Raw genomic sequence first — 12,222 nt, 5'->3', positions numbered from 1 at the left:
TTAATTTTCAACATTAAAATGTAAACTTCTGAACCCTGAAGCTATATTCCAAACAGCAACAACAAATTGACCTTAATTTTATCATTTTTATTTTTAGAAAAAGAATATAATAAAATAATAATAATTGCAACATAATAATCTATGCTGGTAATTGACTTTCCATTTTGCTTATCAAAAGTATTTGCTTTATACCATTATCATGGCTATCATCACGAACATGCATTGAGCTGCTTCTGCTAGGATGCTATTTTTCAGTTGCCACATGCTTCTTTGTGGTAACAGAGTGTGTGGAAAAACGCAGGGGTGTGGATGAGATTCGCAGTATTGCCAGAAGCAATTCGAAATTGGCTTGGCAGAAGCAGACCTTTCTTTTTTTTTTTTATCTGTCTTTTTTGATCCAGAAAATGTTTGCATTAACTCTCATTCCCCGCCGGAAGCACTACTTTATTATGACTCAGTGGATCAATATACACTGAGAAGCATGAACTATGATAGGTGGCCTGACAATTGTATGAAAGGCCTCATTGGTTTGAGTGGAAATGAGGTTGCTTTGTGAGACTTTCTTTTTATCAAAAAGGACAGTTTAGAACTTTCCATTATACATTACAGAGAGAAATAGGATGGAGATAAACAGAGCAAAATGATCTGGGTTTTCCTCTTCTGTCTGCACTTCCTACCTTCTGCATCCTGACAGACTCAGTCATGCTCCCTCAAAATAAGATGATTTTTATCTTGGTGAAGCCAGGGAAATAGTTGCCTACTCTTTCTAATACAGAAAAATTAATAATGTATAATTTTAGAAAGTATTTATTCTTGGTTTAGGAGATACGATGACAAAATTACAAGTTGATAAACATAGGTTAAAATCAGATAAATAAACAAAAGTGTTGTGATTGGAAAAATCACCCAGCAGTGGTTTGTTACATTTGCATCTATTTGTACACTTCACTATTTTAGCATAATATAATATCCCCAAATTGAATATATTGAAACTTGATTCGTTTTATATAATGAGGTAAAGAAATTATTTGAAATACATGTAATAATTGAGGATAATTTTTAAAAATCTAAACATAGGTCAATCACTGGCAAAATTAATGGTAATGTTTTATCATTTTAACATAAATCTCATAAGAGCACATTTTTTCTCTATATTTTTAATAAAACCATACCCCTTGTGTGCTCCTTTATTTGTATACAAGCCAGGAGCCAGATAGAGCTGGCTAGGGTGCTTGAATGTTAGAGGAAGCAATTCATTTGTGTAGCAAAAGGGTCTGTAATTGAAAGTATTTCTATAATTGAATATGTGCATAAGAGAATATTGTACCTGCTGGCTTCAGACACTAAATTTTATTTGTATTCACTCCATTATATAACCATAGAATGCAATATCTATTAAAGCATATATATATATATGTATATATATATATATATACACACATACATATGGATATGGATATGGATATGGATATGGATATATATATACACACATATACATATATATACACACAAATATATATGCATATATGTGTATATATGTATATACACATATATATGTGTGTGTATGTATATATACATATATATACACATATATATACACATACACACACACACACACACACACTATTCATTGGGCATCACAATGACTTCTGGTACCAATGAATGTTGAGTAATTCTGCTCTAGAATGCTAACATGACTGTATCAATGCTAAGGCAGAATAATTTTGAATCAGATAGATCCATCGATTCTGGTTGACCACCCATGTACACATACCTGCAAATAGCATTGTTCTTGACAATCCACATATAGTTTTATAAAATTACAATGTATATAAAATGCATAATAGCAGCTTTGGGGATGTTAAGAATGCAAACAGAATACTCATAAAGATACTACAATGCATTAATTACAGAGATCTGAAATATTGGTTGATCTAATTTTCTTAGGCCAGTTGCAAACCTCTGAGTCTGCAGCTTATGTTAGTAAGTTGAGAAATAACATGTAAATACCACTTTTTTTCAGTATTGTCAAAATTTTAGCGGCTGTGAGTATTATTTTAAGGTGGGGAGGTCCTATGTGTTTTTCATTCCAGAGACTATTTCCCATATATGCCCACATATCAGATAACCTCAAGTTCCCTAGCCTCTGCAAGGCGAAGTAGCCTCTTTTGGTTCTGTTTGTCTCTTCCAGGCACATGCTCTCACTTTCTGATTTCCTAATCTTTCCTGTTACTCCTTTCCAAAATGGCAGTTGGCATTTGAGGAACTCAGATGATGCCATGGCACAATTGGGTGGGGAGCTCCCCGGGCATGCGTTGGTTGTGCTGGTGTCCACCACAAGATCATTGGCCAGATCCTTGTGTTCCAGGTCAGTGATGTCTGCTGAGTGTGGCTGGGTTGGTCCTAACCCTGGATGCTTGTTGACATGCACTGCCAAGTGTAGTGGCCAGTGGATTCCTTTGACTGCTCTCTTGGCAAAGGCTAGCACCTTTTGCTAGCTCAACCCCACGACACTTCTTGTTGCTATTCAGATTCCCTGAAGTTGGCTGTGACATTCTTTCGGTTAATAGATGAAGCAGAGGTACAGTAAGTAGTCTTAGATACTATTACTACCATGAAGAATCCGTCTGTTTAACTTCTAGTCAGACCCTCATTCATTTCCAGGCATTGTTCTTTATCTTTTTCTCTTAGATTCTGAATGTGGAATGGTTTCTGGGGAACATGATTTAGTAGATAGAAAAATAAAAAACACACTGTTCTAATAAAAAAAAATCTGTCAAAGAAAAATTGCACTGCATTGAATTAAACCTAAAGGAAAGACTTAATTCAAGACTATAGCAATGGGGGTCAAGACTATTGCAATAGGGGAGAGAGACGTTCAATTGAAACAAAAGGCGGAAGAGTTTTTAAGCACTGGGCTGAGCTAGTGGGAAAGCACTGGAGAACATTATGCAGGGAGCTGGTCAGGGCTATTAGGCCATTTGTGTTTGCTGATTGGTTCTTTTGGAGTTTAGGCTGCTATCCTCTCACAGAGACTGCAAGATAGAAGTTCTGTCCTCGATTTACCAGAGATGATTCTCGGGTCCTTGGGAAAGACATTCTTGGAAAATAAAACTAGAAAGGGGCTTAATGAAGATTTACATCTCAAGGGGGCAAAGAAATAATTTAGAATTGCAAATTTCCTAAATTAAAGGCTCTAAGAAAAGGGAGGTCAGGGACCCATAGTCAGGAAGAGACTAGTCTAAGGTTTAGTCAAGCTGGGGGACATTAAGGCTGTCTTGGTCACAAGCATCACTAATAATTTTCCTCATTTCCTGGGAAATAAAAATTTTTACAATGAAATAACACCTAAAAAGGAATAAATCATGGTATTAAATGAAGTGTGCATATTCAAGACTGAATTCAACGAATAGCTAAGCCTAGAAATAAATATATCTCATTAATTGAGAACATGAAGCTGTATTAATATGTTTTAACGTTTTTACAGATTGAGAAAATAGTGAATGATTTAATCAATCAAATGTTTGGGATTAGTTTTGTACTATTTACCTTTTGATACATTATGCCATAGTAATGCTGTTTTTTTTCAATCATTACGTGTAAATAATGTCTGCTGGGTACAAGAGGAGTGACTTTGGTTTCTTGACCCAAAAGAAGTGATATGAGGACATTTGACTCATGACAGCTTATCATCTCTGTCTGGCTGGGAAGATTAAAAAAAATAAAGGTAGGGAAGCAAAAAACAATTTTTCACCCTCTGGGATATTGTCAGTATGCTCTTTCTGATGCATGATGTCATTTACTGAAATGACCTGCTTCGCTGGAACAGATCTAAATAGAAACTTTTAGAAAAGTATTATAATGGGCTTAGAAAGCAAAACATGGGCATGTCCTGATTATCATCTGAATTCCTAGACATCATGTGCTAAAAGTTGTTTTTCCAAAACTATTCATTTGAATGAAATAAAACTTACTGTGGTGAAAAAAATTAAGGCACAGAATTTGGTGTTTTTGTAATTTTATTCTAGCTTTCCAGAGGAAATTTGACTGTCACAAACTTTGCAAATCAAATAACTGCCTGAAAAAAAGAAAAGGATGTAAATATTTACTTTTCAATCCACTGAATTATTAAAGATTTCAGAAATGTTTGATCTGGCAATGCGAGAAGAAAGACTGAAAGTCAGTCTGCCAGTTTGCCAGGAGGGAAAATTGATCATCAGCAAAGAGCTAAAACCTAAGAGAACTGAGTGAGGTATTATTAATTTAGAACCTTTCTGGGGAAATGGAATAAAAAGCATCTTTCTTTTTCATTGTAGCAAAAAATCAAAAACAAGGCAGTAAGTACATCTAGGAAATATAGTTTACAAGTTATTAAACCATGTGACTTTGAGGCCGTTGTTAGTCAATATGTGTGTGCATGTGTACATGAGTGCGTTTGTGTGCATCAGCCAAGTGCTTAAGCTTTCTGAAGTTTGAGAATCTCATTGAAAATACTGTGCTGCAAAGAAAAGTGTCCTTTGCTTTTATTTAGTTTGGCTCCAGTTCCAGCGATACCAGTCATTTGGTGTACGAATTTACAGTCTTATTATACTCACATGGCTACATATTTATTCATTCCTTTATGTGGTAAATATTTATTAATCATCTACTATGTGTCAAGCACTGTGCTGAACACTCAGGATCTACGAGTGAACAAAAGTGGCAAAGAATCCTGGCCTCACAGAGCTTCCATTTTAATCTGGCACAATAAAGGGTAAAACATAAATATAATAAATAAGAAAATTATATGCTGTGTATAAAGATGTCAATTTCTACCAAAAAATGAAAAAGTGGTTTATAGTAAGACGAATGGTATTAGGATTGCTGGGTGGAAGGAATTTTAAATGGAGGAGGACAGGAAATGAAAGCCTCTAGCAGAGAGATCAGATTTGAGCAAAAACTTGAAGGTGGCAAAGATGTCAGCTCAGTGTATCTCAGAGAAGAGCATTCCAGGCAAAAAGAACAGCTTAACAAAGCATGGGATGGGAGATGCGAGAATGGCTGGAGTTTGCTCAAAGAACCTCAAGGAAGCAATTGCTGATGGAGTGGAGGGAGCTGGCATAGAGAGGACAGGAGGTCAGACACGGGGTCGAGGTAATGGGGGCAGAGCATGTAGGACTCTGTAGGCCACGTGGTGATGACTTTGTTTTTTCACTATGTGTAAAATTGAGAATGACTGCAGTGTTTTGAGCACAAGAGTGATATTTTAACCATTTCTGTAAAGAATGGAAACTTAGTGAGCAAAGGTAGAAGCAGGAAGACTTGTTAGGTGGCTACTGCAAGAATCCAGGCTAGAAAAATGTGGCTTGAACCAAAGGAGTGCCAGTGAAGGCAGAGAAACAGAATGATTCTGAAGAAGTGAGTAGCACCAACAGCGTTTTCTGTTGGCTTGGTAGTATGGTGCGAGAGAGAGAGAGAGAGAGAGAGGACTCGAGCACAACTCCATTGTTTTTTTTGTTTTTTTTTGTCCTTAGACACTGGAAGAATGGAATTGACATAAATTGAGTAGGGGAAGGGTGTGAACTAGAGTAGGATTTGGGAGAAGAATGGGAGTTTGGTTTGGAAAATGTTCAAGATATTAAGTAGAGAGTTGAATAGATAAATCTTGAGTTCAGGGAAGAGGTGTGGGGTGGACATATAAATTAGGGAACTATTGGTACTTAGATAATATTTAAATTCATGAGGCTACACAAGTTACCAAGGGGTGGATGTAGATAGAGAAAAATCAGGATCAAGGACAGAACCTTGGAGCTTCTCAACCTTAAGAGATGATAAGAGATAAAAGGAAGAACCAGCAGTGGAGACCGAGGAGCAAAATGAAGACTGAGGAGGAAAAAGAAGAGAATGAGTTTTTGTGGAAGCTAAGTAAACAAAGTATATCAGGCATTTGGAGTTGTGGAAAGTATCAAATGTCACTGACAGGCCAGGTGATAGGAAGATGGAAATCTGACCTTTTGATTTAGTAACATGATGTTCTTTGGCCATCTTGACAAGAACAGTTTCAGTTAAGTGGTATGAAGTGAAATTCTAATTGGAGTTGGCCTAAGAGAACGAAATGAGAAAAATTGCAAAGAGTGAGTTTGAACATCTTATTTGAAGAATGTTAATGTAAAAAGCAGAAAAAAAGTAGAGTGGGGTCAAGAGAAGCTCTTTTTTTTTTTTCTTTTAAAATGGGAAAAATAATTGCATACTTGTACTTTGAAGTGAATGACCCACTAAAGGTAAAAAAGTCATGACGCAGGTGAGAGAGAATTGCTGGAACAGTGGCCCTGAGCAGGTTCTGCATGAGTGGGAGAGGCTTGTGGCACAGGAGGGCACAGGGGTGCAACGGCAGAGGCACGACGGAACTCAGGGGTGCTGACCATGCCACCTGAACGTGGCCTCACTTCATTTCCCAACTCTGCCTCCCGCTGTGTTGCCTTCACTCAGGCAGGCTTTCCACAATAATAGCTCCTACCGCTTGATGCCTCCATCTCATCTTTTCAGCATTCAAAGCAGAAAAGAGGGCTTCTTCTCCAGTTGTCCCAACGAAATCTTAGAATTGCCCTACTGGCTTGACTCAGGTGACCTGCCCATCCCTGTAACGATCACTGTGACCAGGGGAGGCAGTGCCAAGATTCAGGAATGTACCTGAGAAAAAACAGCAATGCACCCAGCATCAATAGAGTCATGTTTTCCTCCAGCAAAAAGAACTACGCTGGTAAGAACACAAAGCAGTTAAAGGGTTTTAAATGGTGGCTCGGGGACACCGCACACCATTTAAGGGAGACAGACAAATATTGGTACAATGTATTTTCCGTTTTCTTACGCTATTGTAATTTAATGTCAAGATCAAAATGATCTGGGCAACCTTGGATTCTTGGGGAAATCTAGATGAAATTACATGTGAAAAAAAGTAATTATCTTAGAAGGAAATTTTTCTTTGACAATTTTAATTAAGCCAATAGTTTTCTAAAAATGTAGATGCCCTAATGGTAGCTAGGACTGTCATTCAACCATGTTCACTTATGTTTTGAGCCCTTGAACATCTGTGTCCTTTTAGACTTTAAATCCTGAGAAAGAAATATGACTTCCCCTTTCTGTGTAGTTCCTACCCATACAAAGTTGATAAACTCTGTTAACTCGTCACCTTCATTGATGACCACCAGGAATGGAAGTCATGCCATGTTAATATTAGGAGGAGTGAGAAGTGATTCTTTTCTGTATTTTAAGGCTTCTGCCAAGAATATATATATTTTTTCAATTTTTCTTTTCACTTTCCTGAAATTATATGACCAGGATATATGGGCCTTACATACAATTTAGCCAACCACTTATTTACATTTAAATAACACTGAATAAGTTATTTGAATATATTCTTGGGATAAAATAGTTGTTTGATTATTTCAGAGGTAAGTAATTTAAAAGGAGATGATTTTTAAAATAAGATCCTTATGCAGATTTAAGTTGTTTTAAAAGTAAGTAATTTCTCATCTATATTAAAATGATTTGCATAATATTGGGAAAATTTGCTTAGCCTCTAAATCATTTTTTAAAACTTTTTTTGAAAAGAAAAGATGTTAAAACATATTTCATCTCACTAGATAATTTTAATAATTAAGTTTAATATGGTACATAAAATTTCTAGTAGAGTACTTAGCATAAAACAGGCACTGAATAATTTTTATTGGGCTTTTCTTTCCTGACAATTCACAGCAACATATGCATACTATAGAAGCAAGTTCCTTAGGAATCAGATGTTTAAAAGTGGTAGGCAGCAGATAGAAGAGAAACTGTGTTTTGTGGCTATTCAGTAACTAAACCTTTTCAAAGCTCAGCTTTATTGTGATCATAACTCTTTGTTTGGAGTTGGTGACAATAGTTGTTTTATAGGTCGAAAGGTGATGTATTCTCATGTTTGCTGTGTATGAGAGAAATCAATAGGTACTTAATATGTTTTTAAATTTAATGCTCATAGCAACACTACAATACTTAATTTAAAAGTCTCATTAATGGGGAGGGTTTTTATTTTTAAATGTGAGTTTTCAGGCTGTTACATGAAGAGTCAAGACATGTTTCTGTTTGAAAAGATTTACGAAACTTTATTACGTCAAATCTCAGTAATGAAGCTAAGGCAGGAGATAAAGGAGGGTAGAATAGGAAAGAAAGACTGTGGTGTGGGGAAGAAAGTGAATGGAGGCGCAAGGCTCTTGTGTTTTTGTTTTGTGGGATAAGGTGTCCATAACTATGGAAAAAGATCACCTTTGGTTTCACAGGTATTGGTTTTCTATGATGTTGAATATATTGGTGTATTAAAAACATCATTAAGGACGAATAATCCTTGACCAGCAACTGAAAGGTTTGATTAATAAATAAAGAACGCATTATTATATTTTATTTTATAGTAATTCAGAATTTGCAGTTTGCTGGAGTTAGCCATCATTTCTCCATTAAAAAAGTAACTATGACAGTAGTATGTCTCCAGGAGGCATAGTGGTTTAGTGGTGCCATATGGCTAGTGCAGTTTGACCTCAGCTGTAGTCACATATCCATGTCATGTCACTCTTGTGTCTACCTGTCATCATAGGCTGGCACTACCAAATGTGCCAAGTTTTATCTCCCTCCCTCTCTGTCTATTTCTATATTTGCATTTTCTATATTATTAGGCATTTGTTTTAAAATGAGAACAAGCATAACACTCCATAACACACTTACACCATGTGCATCTGCAAAGCCGCACAGCTCAAAAACCACGTGGGGGTCTGGATTCCCTGCTGATGACTTATCGTGCTGAACTCACTTGGTAAAGCCTCGGAGCATCCGAATTTCCATTGCTTTATTGGTGTACCTCTTTAATGATAGAGCTTAACTTGCATATCAGTAGTACCTTTCACCACAGGTGAGAAATTGAAATGTTCAAGGTCAATTAATTGTGAAGTTTAACGTTGGTTAGTGCAGCTATCACAGTGAGTGATGCCGAGAAGAGAGAGTGGTCAGTGAGAGGTTCCTCTCTCCTGATGAGAATTGATGATCCTGTTTTAACTTGCTAGAATCACCCCGATCCTTTTTCCTTCTCTGTGCTTCTCTCTCGTGTTTACTTTTTAAACACTGGTCTGTAAAGGAGTATCAAAATGCCAGAGCATCAGTATGAAAAAAATTTTTTAATCATTTCTTCAATAAAAAAATAAATTAATTAATTTAAAAAAATTAAAATGTATCTTCATTATTAACTTTAAACCATTAAAATTAGCTAGAAAGAGCAAGAAACAAAATAATCAGTATTTTCTTAGAGGTGTAAACTGATATGGACAAAAGTCCAAATGTAGAAATGTCAGGTTAAGATAATGACTGGCTGGGGGCATGTCTTTTATTCTTTTCCAACTTTCCTATGTAAAAATATGATAAAAATACAAACAGATGGCAGTTGAAGCAGTGAGAAGACCAAGGATGATTGGTTAACATCAGACCCCAGAAGACTTTCAACTTCCAAACTTTCACTGGGTCCTGAGGCAGAACAGTACAATGAGCTGTGACAGTAGAGGGGAATATTGACCCATTGACCACTCCCCTCATGTGCCCATCATTCCCATCTCCCTGGAGTCAGGTACTAGACAACCAGGGACAACCCTATGTCCTGGAACCTCTTCAAATTAGCCAATTTACAGGAGCCCACAAAACCCACCTAACCCCACCCCTTTTGCCATACATTAGTTGTCCCAACATCTCCAACTTGTCACCCTTTCTGTGGGTGCATCTTCCTGTATGGACCTGACTGGCAGCGTTCTCTTCTTTGGAGCTGTAAGTAACAAAAAGTTCTGCCTTTCATCTAACAGAGTGTCACTGTCTTGTGTCTGCCATCGAAATAGTTTTTAAATCTTATAAAAACAGTTTGTTAACATAGATGTTTCCCTTTAGATCTCATAATGCTGTGTGCTACACCATAATAGCAAACATTTATTGAACATTTCTTTGAGCTAGAGCCTGTATTCAAGATTTTATGAAACAGGGCACAGATGTCAAGGATAATGCTTGAATAAAAACTGTGTATAAGTTAATGGTAATCTCTGTCTAAAATGGATAGTCCTCGAGATAATCATGCTAAGCAAAATAAACCAGACAGAAAAAGGTGAAAATCACATGATATCACTTATATGTGGGATAGAAACCTAAAAGCAACAAATGAACAGGACAAACAAACAGAGACTCATGGACACGGACTATAGACTAGTGGTTACCAGAGGGTAGGGAATGGGGGAGGAGCAGGGGCAAAAGGGGTCAAATATAGCGGGTATAGGGGGAGAGTGGAGTGAGTAAAGGGATCAAATATATGGTAGCTGAAGGAAACTGGACTTTGGGTGGTAAACACACAATGGAATATATTGATGTCAAATTATAATGTACACCTGAAAATTATGTAATTGTATTAACCAAGGTTATCCCAATAAACTTAATAAAAAATAAATAAAATGACAGACCTTAACAGATTCTTAAGGTGGATGGCAAAAAAATGAGAGAAATAAAACATGTATTAATAGTCTTACTAGGATGTTATATGATGTTACATTTTAATAGTATTAAATATTAGATAATTATGAATTTTAAAAAGTGTCAAATGCTATTTCATGCCATTTACAATGATTACATATTGCTTATACTGTCAGCAATGTCATCATTACTGAAGATAAATAAATTCCTCAAATAAATTATTATTATATTAAACTGGAAGGATGAAACATCTTAACAAGACATACAGTAGTCACATCTATAATTTTCTGGTGCGCGTTGAATTAAATAAAACAGGAAACTTCGTTCTACCCATACTTCCTTGAATGTATAACAAACTATTTTTCACTTCTGAGTGCTTAAGCACAACTTACTTTGTGATCTTTTCCATGATTCTCCCCTACCCCACCGCTCACCCACCACTACCCTCTCTCTCCCCAGGTAGAACAGAACCAGTGGTGCCCTGGTAAACTAGCTGGGGTAGGGGCAGGTGCTGACTTGGAGAGATTGCCAATTTTTGTGGTTTAAATACTCTCACCACAGCCAACTGCAAAGATGGCTATGTTTAACAATTGGCTTGAAAAATTCCTGAAAATTTAATCATCTCTCACACACTGTTGCAAGCCAGCTTCCACTGGATAGAACGCTCCATCATTTATCGTGTTATTGTTCCCTGCATATGCCCCACTGTTAACAATTTTCATGTTGTATTTCAAATATGCTTTTTAATGTCTGTTCCTCCTATGGACTGTAAACTCAGGAGAGGGATGGTTCCTTGACCATTTTTGTATTCTCAGGCTCCATGGTGTACTTCTTACTCTAAGGAAGCTATATGACCAGACATCAAAGGTAGTTTTCTTGTTCCATCTTAAATTCAGGCCTCAGCAAAGAGATCGAAGGCCGGATTATTACCTAATCAGGCATGTGGGCAGTGAACATGCTATTTCCAATTGATGAATTAAGCACTTTAGGCATTAATGAGACCTTTAGTTCTCCCTAGTGTCAGGGAATTATAATACCTAGAAATGAACACAATGAACATAGCCTCCATCCATTTATAACTAAATTCATGTGTTTTTTTTTTCTTTTTTTGTTTTATATTTTGTAAACTTGACTTCTTAAGTTCCATATAGGAATACATTCTTATTGTCATTTCTATTCCACTAACATAGATTTATAACTAATTCTTCTTTGCCAATTTTCTCCTGTTTCTGTTTTTACAAAAGGAGCTGGTGGCTGGTCTCCACTTGTGTCCAACAAATACCAGTGGTTGCAGATTGACCTTGGGGAGAGAATGGAGATCACTGCTGTGGCTACCCAAGGAGGGTATGGGAGCTCCAACTGGGTGACCAGCTACCTCCTGATGTTCAGTGATAGTGGCAGGAACTGGAAACAGTATCGGCAGGAGGACAGCATCTGGGTATGTTTCTTTAACGGAATACACAGATTCGCAGGGAAAGAAGGATATTCATCCCTTCATGTTGTTTACTTCATTCCTGCATGAAACGCTTAACCTAAGTTGAGAAGCGGAATGTTCAGAATTACTTAGAAAACATTTTTTAAGAGAAAAATATGTGAATATTAATTTTCTAACACATTTCATGGTATAATTTATGAAACTACTAAAGGTAAATTTATTTCACGGAGTCCTCATAAACTGAAAATGAAATCTTATTAGTCCACTAAAAAGTGTGGAAGTCT

The 12,222-nt window shown here is 36.6% G+C and overlaps 1 protein-coding gene across 1 annotated transcript in view; it reads left to right on the top strand.

Annotated features, from left to right (window-relative positions):
* Nucleotides 1-12,222, top strand: part of CNTNAP4 (contactin associated protein like 4) — a 226,197-nt gene that overhangs the window by 57,290 nt on the left and 156,685 nt on the right. Inside the window, 1 exon segment of the mRNA XM_025045348.1 lies at nt 11,748-11,941. Coding sequence (XP_024901116.1) covers nt 11,748-11,941 — 194 coding nt within the window.

The sequence above is a fragment of the Pteropus alecto genome, unplaced genomic scaffold, assembly GCF_000325575.1.
Source record: "Pteropus alecto unplaced genomic scaffold, ASM32557v1 scaffold42, whole genome shotgun sequence".
Taxonomy (NCBI): Eukaryota; Metazoa; Chordata; class Mammalia; order Chiroptera; family Pteropodidae; genus Pteropus; species Pteropus alecto.
The sequence above is the reverse complement of the archived record's forward strand: the minus strand, read 5'-3'. Positions and strand labels throughout refer to the sequence as shown.